The sequence below is a fragment of the Neophocaena asiaeorientalis genome, unplaced genomic scaffold, assembly GCF_003031525.2.
Source record: "Neophocaena asiaeorientalis asiaeorientalis breed wild unplaced genomic scaffold, Neophocaena_asiaeorientalis_V1.1 scaffold220, whole genome shotgun sequence".
In the NCBI taxonomy this organism is placed as follows: domain Eukaryota; kingdom Metazoa; phylum Chordata; class Mammalia; order Artiodactyla; family Phocoenidae; genus Neophocaena; species Neophocaena asiaeorientalis.
In genome coordinates, this window is record NW_020174042.1 from 7,118,513 (window position 1) to 7,143,414 (window position 24,902).

At 45.6% G+C, this 24,902-nt stretch overlaps 1 protein-coding gene across 1 annotated transcript; it reads right to left on the reverse strand.

The window, feature by feature from the left end:
- Positions 1-505: 505 nt before the first annotated feature.
- On the reverse strand, positions 506-24,852 carry FBP1 (fructose-bisphosphatase 1). The gene is made up of 7 exons (XM_024753775.1): positions 24,501-24,852; positions 16,018-16,180; positions 13,288-13,380; positions 7,347-7,487; positions 4,248-4,385; positions 2,411-2,530; positions 506-834 (listed from the first exon to the last, which is right to left on the reverse strand). The coding sequence occupies exons 1-7, from the start codon at positions 24,668-24,670 to the stop codon at positions 643-645; spliced, it is 1,017 nt and encodes a 338-aa protein (XP_024609543.1). The 5' UTR covers positions 24,671-24,852; the 3' UTR covers positions 506-642.
- Between the last annotated feature and the right edge of the window lie 50 nt (positions 24,853-24,902).

The following is a 24,902-nucleotide window of genomic DNA, read 5'->3' on the forward strand; positions in this document are numbered from 1 at the left end:
CCATGTACAGGAGGCCAATAGGTCCTAGATGGGTACCACCAATAATATATCACTTCTCCAGTTCCCAGGAGGGCTTAAAAGCATTGCTCACGTTGATTCTGCACACCCAGACCTGAACAGACAACACACAGGAGAAGCGATTCATTAACTCCGAGTTTCGTGGCCAGACTGCCTGGGTTCATATCCCAGCTCTGTCGCTCATGGGCTGGTGACCTTGGGCAGATTACCTCACCTCTCGGTCCTCCATTTCATCACCTGCAAAGTGGGTTATTCACAGTGCCCAATTCATAAGGTTGTTATGAAGATTAAATGAGTTATCTAATGATATATGCATTAGCTGCTATTATTGTTACTGTTATTTGGCACAAAGCAATGACGACTTTTTTTTTTTTAGAAAAAGGAAGAATATGTTTATTTCTCCTCTATCCACTCAAAACATATCGTGACCATCTGTGGCATTACTGAGATAGCATTTTGGTTAGACAGCATAAGGCATTACACAGCATTTGATGGTGAAAATATCCATACTTTTTATTTCTATGTCTAGGAATATCTGATGCACAGTCAGAATCGGGTAGCACCCTGTGAGATCAAAGGTCCAGATAAAAGGCAATTCTGTTTGGCGTGGGCAAGGCCGGCTCTTCATTTGGCAGCGTGCTTCTTATATAGCTCCAGGAACTCAGTCACGTCTTCAGGAGACCCCAAGATGATTGGCGCCCTCTGGTGGATGTCAGTGGGAACAATGTCCAACACAGCTTCCTTACCAGTGGTAGCCAATCCTCCTGCCTTCTCCATGACATAGGCCATGGGGTTACATTCATACAACAGTCTCAACTGGAAAACAAGAGCAGCATTCTCAGAACAGAATAGATTACACAGAGAAGAGATCTGCTTCATAGCAAAATAGTGCAGAGCTGATCAAATTAACTGATACTTTCCCTTACTTTCCATCACAAGGTTGCATCTAAGACCGGATGGTTAATTTAACCATTTGGTTAAATTAAGCCATCCATCAAGAGCCAGCAATAGATCGCCTGATGCAGATGTGAGGCAGACCACCTGGGCTCAGGACCGAATGACATTTTGGCAGAACCGATGTTTCCCTTCTCTTTATGGCACGGAAACTGGACCTAATGAGTGATTCTGTGTGTGTTTTGGATGGATCTTTGCCTATTCTATAAGCATTTAAAAGTCCATGGTAGTGTCTGGCTGCAGACATCTGGAAAGCAGACTGGCTCCTCCAAACAGTATAATATTGTTTGCAACTCTGTACACATTCCTTTTACAATTCTCCTAAGGCTTGAGGGCTGGGATTTAGTATGTTATACATCTTGGAATTTACTTTTAAATATTAACTTTTTTATCGTATGCATTTTCATGCAGTCTGCCTACTGAGTAGACAGCTTTTTGCAGGTGTTTCCTGACTCTATTTCCATACAGGTGTCAGGGTCAGATTTGCAAAACTGAAAAAAAGAAAAAGGAGGAACCTCAATATTTGTGTTAAGGAACAATTTTTTGAGGCATTAGAGAAAAGTGCTATAAAGCAGTCTAATCACATAGGCTGGGATGCCCGAGGTAGGTGGCTATGGTAAGAGTGAATGTTTTAATGTTTTCCGTAAACTGGACGCCACATGCCATACACAGAGATCTGAGCACATCTGAAATACATCCATTTCTAACTATGGGGATTATTCCTATTCCTTCTCTCACATTAAAAATAAAATAAAATAAGAAAAACCTGTCTGTCCTTTGGGAAAAACAAAGGGACAATGCTTGAGAAGGAAACACACTGTCCCTCTGTGTCGAAGAAAAGTGGGTGTCCCTTCTCCAGCATAAGCAAGCACAGCCCACCCCATGGCTTGTAAGAAGGTTGTGGGCATGAGACCAATGCATCAGTTACGGCTTACCTGAAAGCTCCAGGTGTCCCCAGAGATGCTTTCCTTCCCTAGAAAGGTAGCATTTTCTAAGCAGCAAATGTCAGCTCACTAGTCATTTCAATTTTATGCCTTTTGAAAACAATCAAAGAAGACCTCTGTTTGGGATGCATATGTGATTTGCTGCCTTGGTAACGAGGCTGGACTGTTTCATTTCATTTTATGAATGGCATTCATTTTGCCCAAGCCAAACCACCGTGTATCCAGTGGAAGCAGAAAGCACTGTTAGTACCCTCTGACCACAGCATCATTACTTATCTTTACCAATGAAAGGGCTCTCAAGAGATCATTTTTAGCTGATATCGCCTGGCTTTAACCAGGACAGCCTTTAATCTAGAAAAGAATACGCCACAGACATCCTTGGCACCCTATTGCAGAGCATAACAGCTACCATGACCTTTCTTCCTCAGTCAAATCTCCCAGGCTGCAAATGAAATCCACTGCTTCTCAACCACTCTTCAGGGGATTTTATTTACCTTTCCGTTGGGGCTTTTCTTGTTAGCTGGGTACAAAAAGATCCCTCCGTAGACCAGGGTGCGGTGAACATCAGCCACCATGGAGCCCACGTACCTGGCACCGTAGGGGGCTGAGTTGTCCTACAAGGTTAAGACCAGCAATAGTTAGGGTTACAGAAGAGAGAGCTCTCTTCATGTCCTCTATGCTTATTTGATTCAACAGTCAAACAGAACACCATCAAGGTGTGTGTTTGGGGCTGTGCTAGGAAATGCGATGAAAATTCTGTCCCCAAGCAGCAGAAAATGGAATAATGGAGACAGCCTCTTTCATCTTACAATAACTCAAATTACCTGAGGACGCCCTAAGGAGGGTGTGGTGGATTCAGGCTCTGGGGTGGGGCAGGCATTTAGCAGGACCCTAAAGGAGAAGAAAGATTTTGCAGAGCTAAGGAGAGGGGGCAAGCGTGGGGTTTTCATCTCTGCAGGAGCAGGAACTGCCCAGCCAAAGGTGGGGCAACTAGAGAAGCACACTCAGTCTGCCTTGGGCCCTGGGAGGAGGCTGGTGCAGCTGGGGGCAGGAAGGGATCTCTAGGGAAAGGTGGAAGGAGAGATAATAAGGCTGGAGAGAGAGCCTGGGGCCAGCTTGGAGGGCCCTGAATGCCAAACTAACAACATCTGGGCTTCTTCCTCAGAACACAGCAGGCTTCAATGGCATTAAGCAAAAGTGAAAATGAGTGAGGCCCGGTGGGGCTCCCAGGCATGGAGGCCCTTTTGTCCCCCATTTCTTATAGGCAAGACTCCAGCCTCCATGACCTTCCCTGAGTTCCAAAGGGCAGATTTAAACAGTTGCTAATCAAGGGAGGAACGGCCAAGAAACCACCTGAGGTAAGATTAAAGGGACCAGAGAAGCTTGTCAAGATTAGGAAACCACCTGAGACGAGATTAAGGCAGGCAGGCCCTGCTCACACCCTAATCTTGTCAGAGACCCCAGCCTCGAACCACTGTTATATAACCCTCATCAAATCCTCCCAGGGTGGGACATATAGTTTTCTCTTTTTTTTCTTTCTCTTTTCTATAAAACTTTTTAAAAAATATTTATTTATGTATTTATTTATTCTAGCTGCGCCGGGTCTTAGTTGCGACATGTGGGATCTTCACTGTGGCATGCGGGATCTAGTTCCCTGACCAGGGATTGAACCCGGGCCCCCTGCAGTGGAAGCGCAGAGTCTTACCCGCTGGACAACCAGGGAAGTCCCTGGGACACAGTGTTTTCGAGGGCAGGAGCCCAGTGTGTCCCCCTTTGACTGGCAAAGCAATAAAGCTATCCTTTTCTACTTCACCAAAAACTCTGTCTCCGAGATTTGATTCGGCACCCATGTGTACAGAGAGGCCGAGCTTTCAGTAACAAGAATAGGACAAGATTGGATATTCCTACATAGAACCGTCTCTACAAACAGCCATTTCTTCTCTTCGTGTTCAGTGATTTGTAACCTCTTTAGAGAGATGCCGTGATGGATGCTCTCAGTCTAGAGATGACTGATAGAAATCCTTCAGGTGCCACAGGGCTGGGGCCTGGGGTGCAAGAACCACGTTTCGTACCAACTGGGATCAGGGACCCCAGCAGTGAAGCATGTTTTATTGCCATGACTTCATTCATCTGACGGACTTTACAGTCCTGATTTTCTTCTGCCAAGAGAAAGTGGCAAAGGGGTTGCTGTCTCAGGGCAGAGGTTCCAGTCCCCAGCACAGTGGAATCCACCCGCTTCTGTCCCTGCCGCCTTTCTCTCCAGGGTAGATCATGAATCAACACATAACTCAGGGGCCCTCCCCCAACCCCGGCCCCGCAGCCCTCATTTACTGGGGGGAACTTCTTCCTCTGGACATACTCCGCGACAGCAGGGTCGAAGTCCTTGGTGTAGCCCTCATTGAGGCTGTAGATGCTCCCTTTCTTTTTGATCTTCACATCCCTGTCCACCAAAATGAACTCTCCGATGGCCTGTGAAACAGGAAGGAAAGGTGGAGCCGTGACATCTCCTTCAGGCCTGTGGGAGGGGGTGGCGTGAGGCCTGAGGTCACGTGTGTCCTTCAGCACAAAGAGCTTGGTTTTTATCTTTTTGTGTTTTCAACTGACGTATAATTGACATAGCATTATGTTACTCTCAGGTGTACAATATAATGATTCAATATTTGTAACATTGTGAAATGATTACCAGCAAGGGAGTTTCTCCTTGGCCTGGGACACCCATGCCTTTGGAAAAAAAAAAAAAAAATTGGTGCAGACAGGAGGTAGGATATCAGGAGAGATGGGCAGCTGAGTTACAGCAAAGTGTTCATGGCTGCTCTTAGCTTTCCATTTGTTCGTTTCTATCTTGATGTCACTTTCCCCGAGCACCGTGAGTTTCGATTCACAGCATATATAGCTTCCGGTGCCTTTGCTCACTGATCTACAGAGTGCTTCTCAGAACTCAGCCTCCCACAAAGTCCCAGTGCTAAGCTGATGCCTTTAAGGCTTAGGTTCTCCAAAGGAGATTCGAGCTTTGGAGTAAGGTGTCACATAACTCCTATAGCTCTGGACTGAGGACTGTTTGGGGCTCCTACGCGTCCCTGATAAGAGAGTGATTGAGGCTCCGCCCATCTGGGGAGGGAGGTTGCTCCATGGAGACAGAGTTAAGAAGGGAGGTCCCACCTTGGACACATCTCTCCCCAGCCACTTATTCCCATAGCAAAGCTTGGTTCCTGCCAATATGGAGCATGTTGGAAGTAGAGAGGAAGTGGGGGAGGGAGAGAGGAGGGTAGGGGGAGAAAAGAGACTAGAATTAACAGTGGTCACTGAAAGGTGTCATTGTGAGTGATTCTTTTCTTTTTTTCTTTTATGGTTTTTTTGGTAAAAGTCTGGAAAATGAAGCCATCACACAACAGGTGCTCATGAAGCCATGCTTTGCGGGCACCCCACCCTGGTACCTGGCCAGAACATCCTAGCTGTGAAGGAGGTTAGTCTCTTGTACGGGAGAAAGAGACTGAAAAGCTTTTCAAACATTAAAGCCTGCTAGAAATGCAAATAAAGCTGTTGTGGTCTTCTTAGCGGAAACTGTCAGCCAAAATGAAAAGAAAGCACTAAGTTGACCCCCACCCTGCAGGCATTCATCAGATCTGGGAGGTCAGCCAGCAGGGGGTAGCGCAGCCTCCAAACACTGAGTGGCCATTAAGTGTGAGGTGGACAAAAGACTATCAAACACACAGAAACTTACTCCCCGACACAAGGTCTGCAATCTGGAAATAAGAAGAGGTTTCATGTTTTCTACATATCCATCAACTGGAAGGTAACAACAGAGAAATTACCAGAAGAATGTCTGGGTAAGCGGTAAACGCCTGCTGAGAGGATAAACCCAAAACATCAGTGATTTCGGAAACTGTACCCTGGGCTCAGAGTGAACTTCGCTCGGGTTCTGCCATTACTTTACCCTGAAATCACCTCCTTTGGAGGCTTAAACTTGTGCTGTTTCCCTACCCTTGTTGATTTATTAAGCTCGGGTGCTTGCAAGGAGGCAAAGTCCAGTTGTGCAAGCGTGCGGGAGACAGAGGCAGCCTACATTCCGATTTATCCCACCCGCCACCCACAAACGTCGAGGCCCCACCACCAGCAACCGGCCCCTCCCAGGATTCTAGCAGCTGACCGTACCTGGTGTTCGGTTTGTCAGCAAAAAGCACCAAATAAATAGTTTCATTAATGTCATCTGAGGACATTTCTAAAACTGAAAGGTATTTATAACCTCAATTCTTTTTCCCTTGGGACACTGGACCAAATGCACAATGAATGTGCCGACCTACGGAAGATGATTCTATGGAGTCCATTTCAATGGTGGGTTTAGTTATGCCAAATACGTAAAGAGACTTCTTTGCTCACTTCATCTGCTCTGTCGAAACTGTCATCTAACAGAATAAATAAAGAAGTCCAATTAATACACATGTGGAAGAAATTATCCACAAATTAAAAATTGTTAATGAATATTTTTCATGGCACCTTGGGCTCCTCTCCATGAGGAATTTGTTTCGTTTTTTGTTTTCTGGCCGAACCACGTGGCTTGTGGGATCTTCGTCTTGTCAGGGACTGAACCTGGGCCCCAGCAGTGAAAGCGCTGAGTCCTAACCACTGGACCACCAGGGAACTCCCGAGGGTGTTTTTCTCTATAAGTTGGACAGACTAAGGAATTATCTTCATTTCCTTCTTTATTTTCACTTCCTTGAGTTCGTCAAAGCCTTTCAAAACCACAAGGGTTCACTGAAGGTTTGCGTGCACCGGCACATCAGATGAATTTCGGAGCTAATTTTGAAGAAATGAGGTGGGCCACCGCTTCAGCCGGGACACCCATTCACCTCAGGAAAATAAGCTAGTAATGGATAGCGTGGGTGGCAAACAGACCATCTACGGGCCCCATCTGGTCCACAAACGTGTTTTAATTGGCTAGCACAGTGTTTTACACATCCAGAAACATTACATTTTCTAAAAATCCAGTGTTTCTTGAAACACTGGAAGCCTTGGCAAGACTGAGCCGCTATTCCCAAGGAGTAACAACTGACAGACCTCCCCAGTTCCCCAGTGTCCCGCAGCTGCCCTGCCACCACCCTGACCATCCTTTCCCAGCACACTCCACTCATCTGTGTGGCCTGCTCAGCCCAGTGGGCATCTGAGCCAGCTGAGTCACGTCCACTCTAAAGAATTCATCGTGGAAGAAAGACTGCTTATGCTCTGGACAGACACCATTTCTCACCTCGATAATCTTCTCACGGTGGTCCCTCCATCTCCCTTCCCCTCTTCCCCAACCCATCATCTCTGCCCCTTCATGGGCCTCATCTTCCACCTCTAGGTACTGCCTCTCCCCCGCCGCCACACACACACACAATAAACACTCACTCACGGCCACCAGCGAAGCACCCAGCTTCCCCTGGGGTCTCTCACCGGGTCCAGCATGAAGCAGTTGACGCCATTCGCCATGGCCAGGACCAACATGGTGGCACTGCCATAGAGTGCATAGCCAGCAGCCACCAGGTTCCGGCCGGGCTGCAGTGCATCCTTCTCAGAAGGGTCATCAGTTGAAATCTAGGACAAGAAAGAAAACACAACACGTTTTTTGTCGTGTTCTGTTTTGTGGTTCTTTTTTGCAGTTCATCCATTAGCAAGATGCATTATCAAGGTGCTCTCGTAATGAAATAGGGCATCTTCCCAGAGAGCCCTTCCTCCTCACATCAGTAATATCCTGATTATATTACCACAGCGGCCTTCCCACCAAACCCCAAATTTCGTGCATCTGGATCCTTCTTTCCAATCAGGGTCCTCCTCCAATTTTACTAATTTGATATTCCCTCATCTCTCCATTATCACTCAAAAAAAGAGCATGCCTCCTTGCCAGCTCCTACTAATTTAATCTTATTACAGTCATCAATGTCTTCCCCCTGCCTACTCTATCTTTATTTAAACAAATTAAAACTGGGCTGCAGGGCTTCAAGTCTGGTAAGGAAATCAATTTCATGAGCTCCTGCCAGTTGCAGCACATACTCCAGTGAGCACTGTGGTCCATACTCACACACCAAAGAAAGTCTCAGAAATACGGCAACCGAGAATCTCTCTCCAGAGTTGTTACAGTGTAGGGCAAAGGCTTTCCCTTTTTTTGACCATGACCCACAGTAAAAAAAAAAATACATTTTGCATCACAAACCAGTACCAACACACATGCACCCGCATACACAACTACAAAAATTTAATAAAACGATACTTACATTTAGAACATGACATGTACTCTAATCTTTTCTTTGTTTTTTATTAAAAACACAGCCCACTGGGTCGTGTGACTGTTTGTTCCCTAATACTAAGGAAAGGAAAAACTTAAGGGCATGGCTCCTAATCAATGATTACGAACTGATAATTACCTTCTCAACACTTGACAATTGGCTTCTATGGTTCTCAAAACAGCCTCAAACAAATCTTTCGGCTTGAATTTTCTCTACTTGAATTTAAACAGAAGTGAAAATGGGCAGCTTCTGCCAATTTCATTTATTCTCTCCCCAACCACAGATTCCAGGGGCTGAGAATAAGTAAGGGCATCTATCTATATCATGATACCAGAGAGGGAGGTCATCTCAGCAAAAACATTCCTGGTATGGGACTTCCCTGGTGGTCCAGTGGGTAAGACTCCATGCTCCCAATACAGGAGGTCTGGGTTAGGCCCCTGGTCAGGGAACTAGATCCCTCATGCATGCCGTAACTAAGAGTTCCGCATGCTGCAATTAATAGTCCGCATGCCACAGCTAAAGATCTCACGTGTCACAACTAAGACCCAGTGCAGCATAAATAAATAAATAAATAAATATTTTAAAAAAGAAATACATTCCTGGTCATTTCTTCCTATAACTTTTGAAAGTGTGGTCCAGAGACCATGTACATCAGACTCACTTGAGATGCTTATTTAAAATGCAATTCTGGGGCTGCAGCCTTGACTTACTAAGTCAGACTTTCTAAGGTAGGCCCTGGGAATCTGTATTTTACCATGCACCATAGCTGACTCTTGCACTGAAGCTTAAGAACTACTCATGTAAAAGGAAATGTCACAAAAGCCATTTCTCCCTTTTTTTCCCCTTGTCTCCAATCTTTGTGTTTAACAGTTTTCATCTAGGTGGTTGGTTGCTTGCTTGGCTGGTTGTGTTGGGTCAAATTATTTAATTTAGCTTGGTTTGTATTCACAGGGTAGTGCAGTGCAGTTAAACACAGACTAAACACAGTATCAAAAATTTGAGTTGTTTCTCAAACTCCAAATTTTGCCAGTGTACAACCTTAAAAAAGGAACCAGCTTCCTTCAAAGCCAGTGACATAGTGGGAGGAAAACAGTCAGGCTCTAACCGCTTCCTCTGTCATAACTACTTAACCCGAAAGTGCAGCACAAAATAAGACAAAGACAACATGTAAATAAGTAAGTTGACTGGAAGCCCCTAGGCTTGGAGTAGTCAGTTCTCCACCAAGAAAAGTCCCCCAGAGATTCACCTCATCCAGAACCACCCATGTCTGTCTGCGGCACAAGGATGAACAGCCTTTCCCTGAAACACTGTCACCAAATAATCTCAGCCTTCAACTTCCTTGCATGGAATAAGAAATGGTAACATTATCCACGATCCATATACTCAAAAGAAAGACAAAATAATTCCATCTAGTCATTAATTTGGAGGAATACTTTTCTACCCCGACCCCCTTTCTAATGCATGAATTCCCTCCTCCAAACCCTCAGCAATGAATGCCTTTGTTCCAAGGGAATCCATTACAGTCTCATATGGATGCTCATGGACCAATGTGCATAAAGCACTTGACAAAATTAAAAAGCGTCTGGACCCTACCTTTACTTATCCCAGGCCACCACCTGCTGTAGGTGGTGCTCTGTTTTAACCCACATCACTCCATATAGAGTACGAAAGACACCATGGATTCTGGAGACTTGAGGTGGTGGAGGAGAAAGTCAGACAGAAGTGGGGTGGGGCTGTCATATCATCAGATGGTCTTCCCTCAGAGCGGCAGCCAAACCCTCCCTAGAAGGTCTCATAGGGCACATGGCAGAGTCTCCAGTAACTCAGCCAATATTGTTCACCTACTATTGTACCAGGCTGCCTAGCAGACAAAAAAATATATAAGAGAAGGTCCCTGCTCTCAAGGCATTTATAATCTGCAGTGAACATCCATGGATTTTGCCTGGCCAGCACCCAACACCCTTCTGCTGATAAATGCACCTTAACCTTCCTCAAAATACTACCCCCCTGGCCCTCAGCTCCAGGAGTGAGCACATGACCCTGGTCTGGCCAATCAGATCACTGCATGCCTCAGGCCATAGTGATTGGTTGAGAGATGGACACATGACCTAAGCCAAGACAATCAGGGCCAATGAGATGATATTCTTGTTGGAATTGTTGGAAAAGAGGTTTGCATCTTCTGTTTGACTTGCTGAAAGGATTGGATGTGGACCCAGACCTACTGGGAGCCATTTTGCCACCAGAGAGGAGGGAGCAATAGAGACGGAGAGGAAGTGTGTCCCGTTTATGTCATCTGAGTCCTTGAATGCAGCTGTACTACCCACTGGACTTTCTAGTTAACATGAACCAATAATTTTCCTTTCCTTTCCTCCCTCCTTTCCTTCCTCCCTCCCTCCCTCCTTTCCTTCCTCAAGCTAGTCTGATTTGTGATACTCTCTGTTGAATCTTAACACAAAAAACAAGAAAAGTAATATTAATAGCTACCATTTATAGAGCACTTTTTATGTGCCAGGCACTATTTTCATTGCCGTTATGCTTAATTTTCAGTATCTCCCCTTTATGGATACGGAAACAAGAGGTTACCTTGCCCAAGGTCCCACAGAGCTAGTAAGCATCAGTGTCAGGAAACCACACTCCATATGGCTATTACAGCTCCCTGTGCCCAGTTAAGGGAAGTGAATTGGATTCTGAAGCTTCTAGAGCACTTTTGAAACTCTGCTTTTAGTCGTGGGGACTGGATATTTTTAAAGGGTGTTGAAAACTAGAATGGTATCCAATAGAGGGTGACCACACTAGAGAGGTCGAAAAACCATCTCACATGAAAGATATTCAACTTAAAGAAGATTTAAAAGAAGGGGAGCGGAAGGCAGAAAAGCCATTTCCAAGCATGTAAAAGAGTCTTATTTTCTGATGCTCTAAAAGGCCCTATGAGCAACAGGGAGACAGATTTTGACCCAATATTTGGACAAACACTCTAGAATTCTACCTTTTCTGAATGTCTCCAGCCAGAGGTGGGGTGACCCTTCCGAAGGTGCTGTGGCAGGAACTTCGTAGAAACACTGGACCACAGGCCCTAAGAGATCCCTTTGGAGCCTATTTTCAGGCACCATGTGGGCAAGACTGTTTCCCAGTTCCAGTTACCAACTAATGTTATGCCACTGAGCGGGTGCACCAGGGAGCTGAACTCCAGCCCAGATCCAGCTCTACGGAAAGCAGGAAAGGTCTCCGTTAAAGCATCAGACGGTCAATATTTATGCCCCATAAATCCTCAAACAATCAATAAGGCTTTTGAAAACTGAAGTGACTTAAAGGGAATGTGACACTCATCACCTCTTTCGGTCTTTTAAGAGAGTCACTTCAGGTCTATTGAGAAGAGTGTGGAGACTCATTGTTGAGTTGTTCTAGCATTTGTAATTTGAGTTGCTGTTGCAGGCTGTTTTGATTTTTTTTTTTTAGTTGATAGCCAGTGTCAGTTTTCTAGGTTTTTTTTTCCTTAAAAAGAGTCTTTATTTGGGGGGTTAAGGTGGAAACTGGGGCTGGCAAACATTAGTGTTGCTTTAGCTCTGGTTGAGTCATTACCAGAAGTCTTCCTCTACATGAAGAATTTTGCTGCAAAGTTCTCTTGCTATACTATATAGATCTGATAACTTGCAGGTTAAATTACATGCCTCCTTGTCTATAACAAGAATGGGATGTTTCATGGTATGACTTGGAAAACAGATAAATTACTTTGCCTTTGTCTTTCTGGTATGAGTATTAGAACCTCCAGTTACTCACACTGATCTGCCTCCTGGCCAAGACAAACACAAGATACATTTCAATGAGGAAAGAGAACTGTCCCATGGCGGTCCTACTTCCCATGTTTGAAAGGAGATTATGTGCAATAGTAGACAACAAGTCACTTTGAAAAACAAAGCACAAATTGCGGTCTCGCTTCTTAAGTTATGGCCTCTGTATCCCAGAATAGGAAAGTTGGAGGAACCTCAGAGGTTGGCTGAACTAGCCACCTCGTCCATTAAGATGAAGGAAAGGGCTCAGCCTCAAAGGCATCTGTGAGGTTTTATTTCTAAAATAAACAAGAAGGCTGAAGCCAAGATGACATATTTTAGATTCCATCATTTTTTATGATGGACCCGTGGCTATTCATTCTATTTTCACTTGTATATATTTGAATGCACTTCCACCAAACCGCCCCCCTCCCCCCCCAAACACACACACACACACACACACACACACACACTTAAAGTAAGAGAAGGGAAGAGAGACTTTTGAGGTAGAGTTACCTGCTCAGGTCACCCAAGTAGAAAAGACCCAGGGCAGGAGCCTGGATCCCCTCACTGTACCAGTGTGCTTTCTATAATTTATAGCAGAGTCAGCAAACCCTTTCCATAAACCAACAGATAGTAAATGTTCTAGGCTCTACTGTCACACAGTCTTTATCAAAATCACTTAACCCTGCCTGTGCAGTGCAAAATCAGGGAGAGGCAACATAGTAGACAAGTGAGCTGACCATATGGCGTTAAAACTTTATGGAGAGTGAAAATTAAATTTCATATAAATGTCACAGGTCATGAAATATTATTCTTTAGATTTTCTTTTTAGCCATTCAAAAATTCAAAAGAGTTATTTTTTGCTCACAGGCCATAACAATCAGGCAATGAGCTGGATTTGGCCCAGGGAGACCATAGTTTGCAGACCCCTGATTTAGAGGATTTAAAGGACAATTTTGATATAAGTACTCTGGATTGTTGTCACACTCTCGCCATTCTCAGTTCACATAGCTACATCATTGCAGCTACCCTACACTGTCTCTTTTGTTTTTAATTTTATTTTCTGTCACAAAAGGAAGTAAGGTACAGTTAAAAGAGTGAAATATCTTTCTCTTCCCACCCACCTTTAACTACATTTTCTTTTAACAACCTAATAGATTTTCACTATGCAGTTAAGGCAGAACTTAAAAAGTCAGAACTAGACATATAAACCTATTCCAAGCCTCACAAGGTTTCATGATGTACATTCTGGCTGTGCCACCAATAGTGAAACAGGACTGGATGTTCAACCTTAACTCTCCTTTTGGTCCCAAACCAGGAGCTTGATCCATTACATTTTACCTTTCTGTAGATGCCAAAGATGGTGCCAATGGATACAAGGCAGTCGATGTTGGAAGATCCATCAAGAGGATCAAAACAGACCACATATTTACCCTGAGCAAAAAAAAAAAGAAGACACAACTTTACACTTAAAATGAACACATTGGGACTTCCCTTGTGGCGCAGTGGTTAAGAATCCGCCTGCCAATGCAGGGGACATGGGTTTGATCCCCGGTCCGGGAAGATCCCACATGCCATGGAGCAACTAAGCTTGTGCGCCACAACTACTGAGCCTGTGTGCTGCAACTACTGAAGTCCGCGCACCTAGAGCCCATGCTCCACAACAAGCAAAGCCACTGCAATGAGAAGCCTGTGCACTGCAACAAAGAGCAGCCACTGCTCGCTGCAACTAGAGAAAGCCTGCGCACAGCAACAAAGACCCAATGCAGCCAAAAAAGAAAAAAAAAAAAAAGAACACATTGTAACGAAATAAAGAGTATACACTAAGGGGTTAAAAGAGGGAATCCAGGCGAAAATTCAAGAAATGTGTCTTATTTATACTCTGTCAGGGAAGGTATGAGGTGGTATACAGAGTGAAAATAACAAGAAATATATATCAAAAGATCATTAGGGGCTTCCCTGGTGGCGCAGTGGTTGAGAGTCCGCCTGCCGATGCAGGGGACACAGGTTCGTGCCCCGGTCCGGGAGGATCCCACATGCCGCGGAGCGGCTGGGCCCGTGAGCCATGGCCGCTGAGCCGGCGCGTCCGGAGCCTGTGCTCCGCAATGGGAGAGGCCACAACAGTGAGAGGCCTGCGTACCGCAAAAAAAAAAAAAAAAAAAAAGATCATTAGGCAGCGGAAACACAACTTAGAATAGGAGGCATAGATATAGATGAAGGCGAGGAATACAGATAATTAAGTAATAATTTCCTATATCATTGATTTGAATGAATCATAATTTTGGTTGGAGTTTCCTGGCAGTCAAAGGAAGAAGAGAAACAAAACTTTATTCATAAGGGCAAAACACAATATCTTAGGTGAAGCAAAGACAGCATTAAGATCTCTAAGAGGGCTTCCTTGGTGGCCTGGTGGTTGGGAGTCCGCCTGCCGATGCAGGGGACATGGGTTCGTGCCCCGGTCCAGGAGGGTCCCACGTGCCACGAGGCGGCTGGGCCCGTGAGCCGTGGCCGCTGGGCCTGCGCGTCCGGAGCCTGTGCTCCGCAACGGGAGGGGCCACAGCGGTGAGAGGACCGCGTACCGGAAAAAAAAAAAAAAAAAAAAAGAATGATGTAAAACAAGTTAATCAGATGTGGCTCCCCATCCCTCTTATAAAGGTCAGACTAGATATCAGGCAGTCTCTTTAAATTCATCTTCTGATTGATTTTCTTCTCATCCTGCTCCTTCATGTCCCCAGTTCATCTCAAACAGGGAAAGATAGTAACCCATCTCAAATGGGGTTTTTTTTGTTATTATTATTACATGATTTTTGTTGTTCAGTGAAAGCTGGATATACTCTTTCATTCACTTTTTCAACAATAATTTTTTGTTGATCCCCTACAATGCTGTGCTAGAGGCTGGGATACAAAGAATATAATTCATTCTCTACCCTCAAGAATCAATCAGACCGTAACTGAGCAGGACCCTACAGGGCTTTCTTAAGACAGATTCCCCCCACCCCAATGTCCTCTGCCTGCCTCTTGTCTGTAGAAAAACTTTAGCCAAAGAATAAGTTTTACCAGAGAAGTGAGAAAATGAAAAAACAAAGGAAAACAATCAAATAAGACAAAATAATATTAGTTTAGTCATTAAACAAACTCAGGAGCCTTTAGTTCCTCCTCATGGGGTATAGATAATATTCTGAGCCATATCCTTTAAGCTGTTTTGCAGATACTGAATCCCCCACAGGTGGAAGAAGTTAACTACATGATGACCAGACTAGAAATGACAAAAGCTCCTCCATCTTACACAGTTCTTTTTAAGAACTGGCCTCAAGGAGATGGGAACAAACTGACCCTGGAGTTGAAGATTAGCTGTACTTAATTAAAAACAATCAAGATGACACTGATCAGACCACCACATGGCCAATTTCAAGATGATTATCAGAGCTAACTGTGCTGTTCTGCATGTAGCCCCCTCCCTCTGCTTATACAGCCCTGAAACTGCCCTTGAAAAACTCTTGCCCCCCAGATCGGCAACAGGGAGTTGGTTCTTTGGGACATGAGTCTAACCTTCTCCCCAGGATTGCTGGCTTCCTCAATAAGGCTATCTTTCCTTTTACCCAACACTTGTCTCTCAGTATTGGATTCTTGGGCATCCTGAGTTTGGTAACAAGATTAATAGGATTCCAATGCATGAATCACTGATATGAACAGCTTGGATTGGCAGGAAGGTTGGTTATGAAGGCTGGGAATTGGGTGGATGGAAGGACGTAGTTAACAGAGCCAGACTTTGAAGAGCCTTGAACATGACAATAAAAAGTTAGAAGTGGAGATGTATGAGTATATTTGAGTCTCTCCCACGTATGAGCATGCAGGAGAGATGATAACGGCATGGGCTGTGGTAGAAGTGTAGATAGGAGAGGACAGTTTGAGATATGGCAGTGAAGTGGAATCTGTGAAATGATGACTGATGGCTCAGGAGGGATCTAGGCTGTGTCTTAGGAATCCAGCTTCGCTGAACAAGTGGAGTCCTTTATGAAGCCAGAAAGAAAAAGGATTCCATTAAAATCCTCAGTACTGTAGCAGACCCACCCTTTTCTCAGGTTCTACTATTATGGCGTGTTTATCTTCTTCCGACACAAGAACACAGGTAGCAAAAGATGACTTTAACACATTAATAACCAGGTCATTGGAGAGGACATCCAGCTTCTTCACTTGATCACCCGTCACGTTGGTAGAGCCAGCAATCCCATAGCTACAGGGAAGAAAAGATACAAAAATATAAGCCATGACCACCAGAATATGTCAATGCATCTATAAACTCACTCAAAGAGGGCATTTGGTAAGATTTAGAAGAAAGGAAAGGAGACACATGGTTTGGGAGAAATAGAATGAGAAACGTGGTCATCCATCTGGATTGGCTCCTGGAGGGAAGGAGATATTGTCGTTCACCTGTCCAGTGCCTATCATGGTACCCAGCACACCTTTGTGGTTAAATCGATGTTTCTCAAGCTTTTTTTTCATTATGGCCCCTAAGGAGGTTTCTTTTCCCCTAACACACTCCCCCATGAAATTTTAATATTGCAGATAAAGTGTGTATCTGTTTATGCACCGTATGTACATATATTTCACACCCAAAAAGATTGATTTTTTTTCACCTGCCCCAAGAACCAATTTTCACTCCCAAATGCATGAGCTAATGCATAATGAATCAGTTGACAGACACAGCAAGCAAAGAAACCTTCTGGATGGGAAGGAGCCTGAGAGGGAAACTAAGCCAAGGGATCTATGGTTTTATAGCTGATGAGACCCTAAAAGAAAAGAAATATTGACAGATCCCACTACCCCATTTTATAGAGAAGGATGCTCACTCCAAGACACCAGTGGGCTTCCCTAAACTGGAGCAGCAGAGCAGAGGTGAGAAGCTCACTTTGACTTCCAAGCCGGGCCTCTCCTCATGGCACCTCACTGCCTCTGGCAGGAGTCCTAGGGGCTGAAGGGATTGGGAAGTCTGGAGTCCTTACTTTATTTTCAAGGTATCTGCAAGTCAGCAATTGTGGAGCTTCCAGAATCCAAGTGGCTGGTCCAAAATGGAGCCTAGTTTGTTAGAATGAAGGAAGAGGAGGGTTGTCATAGCCTGGGGTTGAGTAAGAACACTGAAAGATGGGGAAATGTTTTAGAAGAAGGATGCACTGAACAAGATAAGAGACTGGATGTGGGAAGGGAAAGAGTAGGAGCATTGAAGATACCACAAAGCAGCTGAGAATGGGAAAGAAGGGGTACCATGGAACCCTTGGCTGAGATCGCTGGGGGCACTTGCCCGGGGACTGATTGTCATGGCATTCACTGCTCAACTCCTGAAAATGCATTTTCCCTAAACATAACTTGCATGTCTCTTGCTGGACAAAACTGAGCCAACACCAGAAACTGTCTGAACCCAAACGGTTTGCCTGGCCTGACTCTCCAGGAGGTAACTCCAGTTAGCATCAAGCCCATTCTCCAGTGTTGCCTCTTTCAGCATCGTTACCTCGCCCACCTGGAAAACAGCGTCTTGTCCCTCCAGGCCTCCTCCCACTTCTTTTCATCATGTCACTCCTGTTTCACGAGTAGGAGACGAAGGGATCTATCAGACTTGCAGCTGGGTTTTCCCTTCTCTTTCCACATAGTCTCTTTCTCATTTCAATTGTGAGGCCGACACTGATGAAGAAAGAAGGCAGCCGAATTCGGGATGGAACTAGGGCTTGGCAGGGGCCAACAACTCAATGGCCTGCATCTTCCTCAATGGCCCTGCTGGCACCCACTGGCTCTCCTTCCTAGACCGACACTTCCACCATTAAAGTCACTACTAACTTCAGGAGGGTGAATAACGCTGATGGAAAAGAACATGGGCTTCGTGGCAGAGACCTGGCTCAGCCCTCAGCTCTGCAAGTCCCCTGCTCTCTCCAAGTCCTCCTTCTCGATCATGACCATGGAGGGTAATGATGCTTCATGGGGCTGTTGGAGGATTATACACTTATCACACATACACAAAGGGTTTAGCACAGCCCTTCACGCCTCATGTTAAGTCCCTTGTTTGCTCTCTAAAGGAAGCACTCTTTAGGGATCTGCAATACTGTGGGAGGGGAGGGGGCTCTCAAGATCCCCCAGGCTTCATCATCTTCGTGTTGGCATGGTTGTTTAATCTGTACTTCCATGAGGATGAGGACAGAGGGTATGTTTTCCTCCACTGTGTCCCAACTTCCAGCACACAGTAGGCCCTCTAGTAATACTCGCTGAAAAGCATCCGCTGAAGAGAAGGGAAACCCAAGCCTGAAGGAATAAGTATAGGAGCGGCACCTTGGAGTGTGGAGGAAGCCACTGGCACAGTCCCCAGAGGGACCGGCCTATGGGAACAGTTCCAGGGAGCCCTGGGAGGCTGGGACAGCTGGACAAGGCACTGAGGCAGGCAGGGGAAAAGCCTACTTTACACTTTGTTCTGGGTATCTGGCTCAGCGAGATAGGTGAAGAACAGTCAGGCCTCGGTTCCTCTTACTCAAAAGCTTCCTAGAGGCCTGTGTGAGTCATCATTTATTCCACAAATATCTATTGTCCCCACTGTGCTGAGTGCTGGGGTTACAGTGCTGGGCAAGATGGATGAGATCCCTGCCCTCATGGAGCTTATATTCTAGTGAGTGAGGCAAACAAGAACCAAGCAAGTGCTTTTGAATGAATAAGATCATGTTGGATAGTGACGGGTGCTCTAATAAAATGAAACAAGATGCTGGGGGATGGCAGGGCAAGGGGTTTAGATGGTCAAGGAAGGTCTCACTGCAAAGGAGCAGTTCCAGCTGAAGGATACTTTGAATGTTTTTCAAATGAAAATGAAGCTATAACAAAGCCTTAAAAGAGCCCAAATAAGCCAGCCAGTAATGATTCCAAAGAACAGCTCTGGGTCAGTAATTTATCCAAAGGAACAGGGAATTTGTTTTTCACATATTTCCAAATGGGAGGAGTCACTCTGTGCACATTTATATAAGTAACTTTTTTTTTTTTTTTTTTTTTTTTTTTTTTTTACGGGATGGAAGGCGGACTCTCAACCACTGCGCCACCAGGGAAGCCCTGGCCAGTATTTTTAAATCCTTAGATATTTGGACTAAATATTAGCATGGTTTTTCAAATTTGCATACGGTTTCTACAGCCATTTCACAGCCATAAAATCTGTAATTAATGATGGTCAGGGGAAAGGCTCCTTTAACATTTCTGAAGCAGATCCCTAGACACAAGGACCGGAGCCAGGGCCACACTTAGGGAAGAACTTTCGATGACTTCCTTGATTTGCTAACTAACTAGACCTTTTCCTTCTGACGTCAGCATGGCAGTGTAAAGCAGGCCACCCTTTAGATAGCATGCACGAGAGCCAAGTGGAAGAGCTCATTTTTAGAAGAAGGGAGGCGGATTATTATTTAATCCTTATCACTGAAGTTGAAGGTAACATGACTTGTTACTGATTGATTCTGAAGTAAATGACCAACCATTCACCCACCCCAGAACATCCAAAGGTCGGATGAGAAATACAGTCCACCCTCGGTATCCTGGGTTCTGCATCTGCGAATTTCCCCCCGTAGTTAGTTGAATCCGAGATCACGCAGGGCGGACTGTACTCAGCCATTTTACCTAAAGGACTTAAGCATTCGCGATTTTGGTATCTGTTGGGTGTTCTGGAACCGATCCCTGGTGGATACCTAGGGACGACTATACATTGAAGAAGAGGTGTCAACCAGAGCAGCTTCAAAGGCCACAAGTCCCAAGGTTCGCCTGAGTTCATGCCAGCCCCAAGTGAGCAAATAGGATGGTATGTGGCTGGCTCTGCTTTTGGTGTGGAAAGGAAGTTACAATTCCTTTTTGGTAACATGGAGATGATAATTCAAGAATATAAGATACATATGATAAAATTTCCAGAAGTTTAAGATTGTTAACTCTGCAAACTTGAAGATAAGCTCAAGTATGTGTTAACTGACCTGTAATTCCAAAATTAAAACTGAAGTTATTATTTTCTTCCACCAAACAACAGAAGTGACCTCATATTTATAAGAAAGTTTTCCCGATGTCACGTGAGCATGATGGGAAGTTTCCGGTAACCAATCTGAGGGAGCAAAGTCATCTTAATATATAATATTCTAGCCTGGAATATATCCCTGTTGAAATGCATGTGGGCAACTACTAAGGAATGAAAAGCAGAATATAGGCTATCTGTTTTCTAGAAACAAAAAGCTTCAACCTAGGAAAACAATGATGACAGTATCAATTGAATGAACTCAGTTCCTCCGCATACAACTCTTTGAGGATTAAAAAAAAAGTTGTCTCCATCTTACAGATGGGGAAGCTGAGGCTCAGAGATGTTACGTCAATTGCCTAAATCCTCACAGAAGTTAAATAGCAGAGGCAGGAATTTGAGCCCAGCTCCACCTCTCTCCAAAATGTGCTCTTAGGGCGTCCCTGGTGGCGCAGTGGTTGAGAGTCCGCCTGCCGATGCAGGGGACACGGGTTCGTGCCCCGGTCCGGGAAGGTCCTGCATGCCGCTGAGCGGCTGGGCCCGTGAGCCATGGCCGCTGAGCCTGCGCGTCCGGAGCCTGTGCTCCGCAACGGGAGAGGCCACAACAGTGAGAGGCCCGCGTACCGCAAAAAAAAAAAAAAAAAAAAAAAAAGTGCTCTTAAAGCCTTGCCTGTTCCCGTTCTGCTAAACCGGGTCCTAATTTTCTTCTCCACTTCCTCTTGCCTGAGGGTGAATGTGCCAAAGTCCAGTGGCCTAATCTTCAGTCAGCTCTTCACACCCAAATTCCAGACTGTCGCAACTAACTGCAGCCTGGGCAACATCCCCAGCTGTATGGCCCTCTAACACCTCGAGTTCCGCATCACCAAAATGTCAGCCTCATCTTCTTACCCTTCTCCAGCCTCTAAAACTCAGCTCCTCCTTTGGAATTCTGGATTTTGGGGGGGTTCTTTGTTTTTTCGGTTTTGTTTGTTTTTGTTTTTTAATAGCACAGCCCTGCTCTCAGGATTCTTTGAGAACCTCCCATGCTGTCCTCCTCCCCCATCCCCACCCAGACTTCTCCCAGGTCCTCCCCCTCTTCCCCTCTAATCCCCTAACTCTGAATGCTGCTTTCCTCAGCTCTCCGGAGCCTCTTCAGTTGGTGCTCCACATGTCCTAGCTTTCTCTCTTTTAACTCTATACTTCCAGCCATAACTGCCCCAGATGAATCTCCATTCATTCCACCACCCCGTTCAGAAACCTGTACCGGGCTTCCCTGGTGGCACAGTGGTTGAGAGTCCGCCTGCCGATGCAGGGGACACGGGATCGTGCCCCGGTCCGGGAAGATCCCACATGCCGCGGAACGGCTGGGCCCGTGAGCCATGGCCGCTGAGCCTGCACGTCTGGAGCCTGGGCTCCACAATGAGAGAGGCCACAACAGTGAGAGGCCTGCAAAAAAAAGAAAAAAAAGAAAAAAGAAAAAAACAAAACCTGTACCTCTCCCCTTTGCTTATCCCCCCAAATATAAAGTATTCACCCTTGCCATTTGATGTTCCCCCAATGCACCCACAATTCAACACCCGCAAATGCCGCACCACCACATTACTTGAAGTAGTCCAGGCTTCAGTCAAACTGAATAAGCAACTTTTCCGGCAACATCTTCCTACTTTGTACATTTCCTCACACAATGGCCCAGCCTAAAATGCTCTCCAGCCATCAAGCCCATGACCATCTTTTCCTGACCATTGCAAATGCCTGTGTTGATACTCCACAGTCCTCTGCATCCAAATCATATTTTTGGTACCTCTAGGAAAGTATCTTTCAGATCTCTATTGTTTTATAATTCTATACTTGTACTATTTTTCCTACAGCATAAGCTCTGTATCATTCTCATCTCTCAGTCTCTTCTAGAACTAAAGAGACAGAGAGAGAGAGAGCGAGAGAGCTCTCCAGGCTCTACGTTTAAACTCCTGATGTGTCCCTAACGAGGAGTCATGGCTGAGCTCCGTAAACTGTTTCCGCAAGGCTCCTGCAATCTGCAATCATCTTGTCCCTCTGGCTAGATGCCCTTCTAGGGCAAGTCATCAGCACTAACAAGTTATTTGCAGGCATGCTGGCCTTTTCATCCAGGATATCGAAGTCATGAGTGTAATCTGGAGGCCTAGGTTAAGATCTTGTCTTATTGCCCCCTGCTCAACTACATGTGATACTGAGACAGTCAAACTTATTTTCCCACAGGAGTACTTAATGTCCTCCTCTGTCAGCCACCCACATGGCCATGCATCAACACCCATTTCACAGGTACAATGCTGTTTGAAATAGTCAAAGACCAGTGGCATGCCCAAACATATGGGAGATGTCAAATAGCTCATGACATGTCCATGCAATGGAACACAATGCAGCGATTAAAAAGGATGAGGTGGATTTACATGACCTAACACTGAAGGATGTTGGATATATATTGTTGAATAATGAAAGCAAACTGCAGAAGAATACATTAAGTGTGATTCCATTCTGTTTGCTATTTACAAAGAGTTATATGGAAATATGTATCCATGTATAAATTTATATTAATATAAAGAAGTATCTAGTATAACTGACTCACTTTGCTGTATACCCAAAAACACAACACTGTAAATCAACTATACTCCAATTTAAAAAAAAAGACATAAAAAAAAGAAGTATCTAGTAAAATAACCAGTAAATTATGAATAGTGGATACCCCAGGGAATGGGTAGAGGTGGGTTTCGCTTTTCCCGTTGTGTTCTTCTGAGTGGTTTGAATGTTTTTTGAGTGCAACTTATTAAGGAATTTATAATTATAGCAACAACAATATTTTTTAACCTGGTATTTACAGGTACCTAGTGTAAAAATATACATAATTTATATAGCCAACATTAGCACCCTTTGTCCAGGTCCCACTATCAAAATCCCACTACCTGAGGTCCCACTATCTGACATTACTTAAAAGGTGGGAAAGATGCACCTCAAAGCAGATCTTGTGTTTCTGAGTCTCTTTGGGGTTGTGAAAGGTGCTGACACATTTTAAAATAATACAAAAAATGACAAGCACTCTTTTTGAAGAAGCTCCCTGGTTTTCAAAGGCAGATAAAGCTGTTAGGACACTTTTACTTATTGTAAATTAAATTTGAAGTAAGATTTTAATTGAGTGTGTTTCCTAAAGCACAGCCTCCTAAGAAATGTATTAAGAGGGACCATAGGTGAAATAGTAATGGAATCACCACCTTCCTAACGTAGTGTCCCAATCGGTCTCCCAGCAAGTGCCATCCCTGCTTGACATCTGAAAATAAATGTGATGATACACTCCTTCCTTAACAGTTAGCTCGGATAGGTTGGGAGTTTGGGATTGACATGTACACACTGCTATATTTAAAATAGATAGCCAACAAGGACCTACTGTACAGCACAGAGAACTCTGCTCAATACTCTGTAATAACCTAAACGGGAAAAGAATTTGAAAAAGAATAGATACATGTATAACTGACTCACTTTGCTGTACACCTGAAACTATTACAACATTGTTAATCAACTATACTCCAATATAAAACCAAGCCATACTGTGGGGCCAAAGGCAAAGAGCTGACCAGAAAAGGAAACTAGGTTACAGGGGTTATACTGTTTCAGATCAGCTAAAAGCACCATGCACAATGTTTAAGGTGTTCCTAAGTGTGGGAAGTATTAGGAAGAAGTGTGGGCAATCTGAAAACCCAGGCACCCTTCAGCTATACTGAGGACCAGTCTAAACATGAAATGCTCGTGCACACCAGGCTAAATCAAAGGGCACTTGTGTTACTTACAACAAGCCACACAAGAAGGTACTCTCTGAATCCCCGTGTCCTATGATTGCTTTGCTAAACACAATGTGATCTGCGGACCAGCAGTCTCAGCACCACCTACCACAGAAGAACGTCTTAGAAATACAGCATCTCAAGCCCCACTCCAGACCTCCTGCCGCCCTGTGCACACCAGCACTGCCCCCCCTGAAAGCTCTGGACAGACGGCCTCCTCGCAGTGGGGGTTCCACTCACTGCTCCTAACAGGATTTGTCTAGGGTCAAGGAGATACTGAATTAGAAACCTGACTTGGGACCCCAATTCCAAAGGGAGTGAAGGAGGTCAAAGAAAAGAAAGGGAAAGGAAGGCACCTGGGCCAGCACTTGCCTGTATGAGGATAGGATGGGAATGGCAGTCAGGCCAGGTGCCCACCTGGCCAGCCAATTTCATCAGGAGGAAGCCAGAGGGGTGCTAAGGCAGGCTGCTCAGCCCAGGGGAGCAGGCTGCAGGATGGATGCAGCTGTGGACTGTGAGACAGGCCCCCAGGTGGGAAGCTTAATGGAAGGGGGAACTAGGCTTGAGTGCGGCTTGAGCTTCTGCAGAGGGGCAGAGAGAGAGGGAGGGAGGGAGAGGGAGAGAGAGTCCCAGATGTCAGACAGAGAGACTGACAGCAGGGGCAGAGGATCAGACATCGGACTGCTCGGCAGATTCCCTGCCAGAGAAAGAGGACGCGGCCAAGGTGAGGGGTCCGGGGGTACAGAGGCCTGACTCACAGGTGCGCGATGCCCGCCTTGCGCACAGCGGTGGAGATGGCTTTGACCGCGGTGCAGAGCGAGTTGAGCAGTTGGGTCATCTCGCCCGTGCCGCGGGCCTTCCTGCCCTCCTCCATGACGAAGCGGGTCAGGGTGACGATATTGGTGTCGAAGGCCGCCTGGTCCGTCATGCTGTGGCCGGGCTGCTGAGCGCTGGGCGGCAGGTGCAGGCCGCGGGACGCGGTGGAACGCGGCTGGAGCGCAGACCGACGGAGGGTCAGCACCGCTCGGAGTGGGCCCGGTCCCAGCGGGGTGTCCCGCGGAGCCTATGGGCGCGGGTCACCGCCCTCCGCCCACAGGAACACCTCCGCGCCCCGGCCCCGGCCCTCCAACTGCAGCCCCGCCCACTCCGCCCTCCGCCCT

Coding starts and splice junctions, on each gene's coding strand:
- FBP1 (XM_024753775.1), bottom strand. CDS start 24,670: ATGACGGACCAGGCGGCCTTCGACACCAATATCGTCACCCTGACCCGC. Junction 16,181..24,500: donor AAGGCGGGCATCGCGCACCT/GTGAGTCAGGCC, acceptor TCTTCCCTGTAG/CTATGGGATTGCTGGCTCTA. Junction 13,381..16,017: donor TAGTAGAACCTGAGAAAAGG/GTGGGTCTGCTA, acceptor TTTTTTGCTCAG/GGTAAATATGTGGTCTGTTT.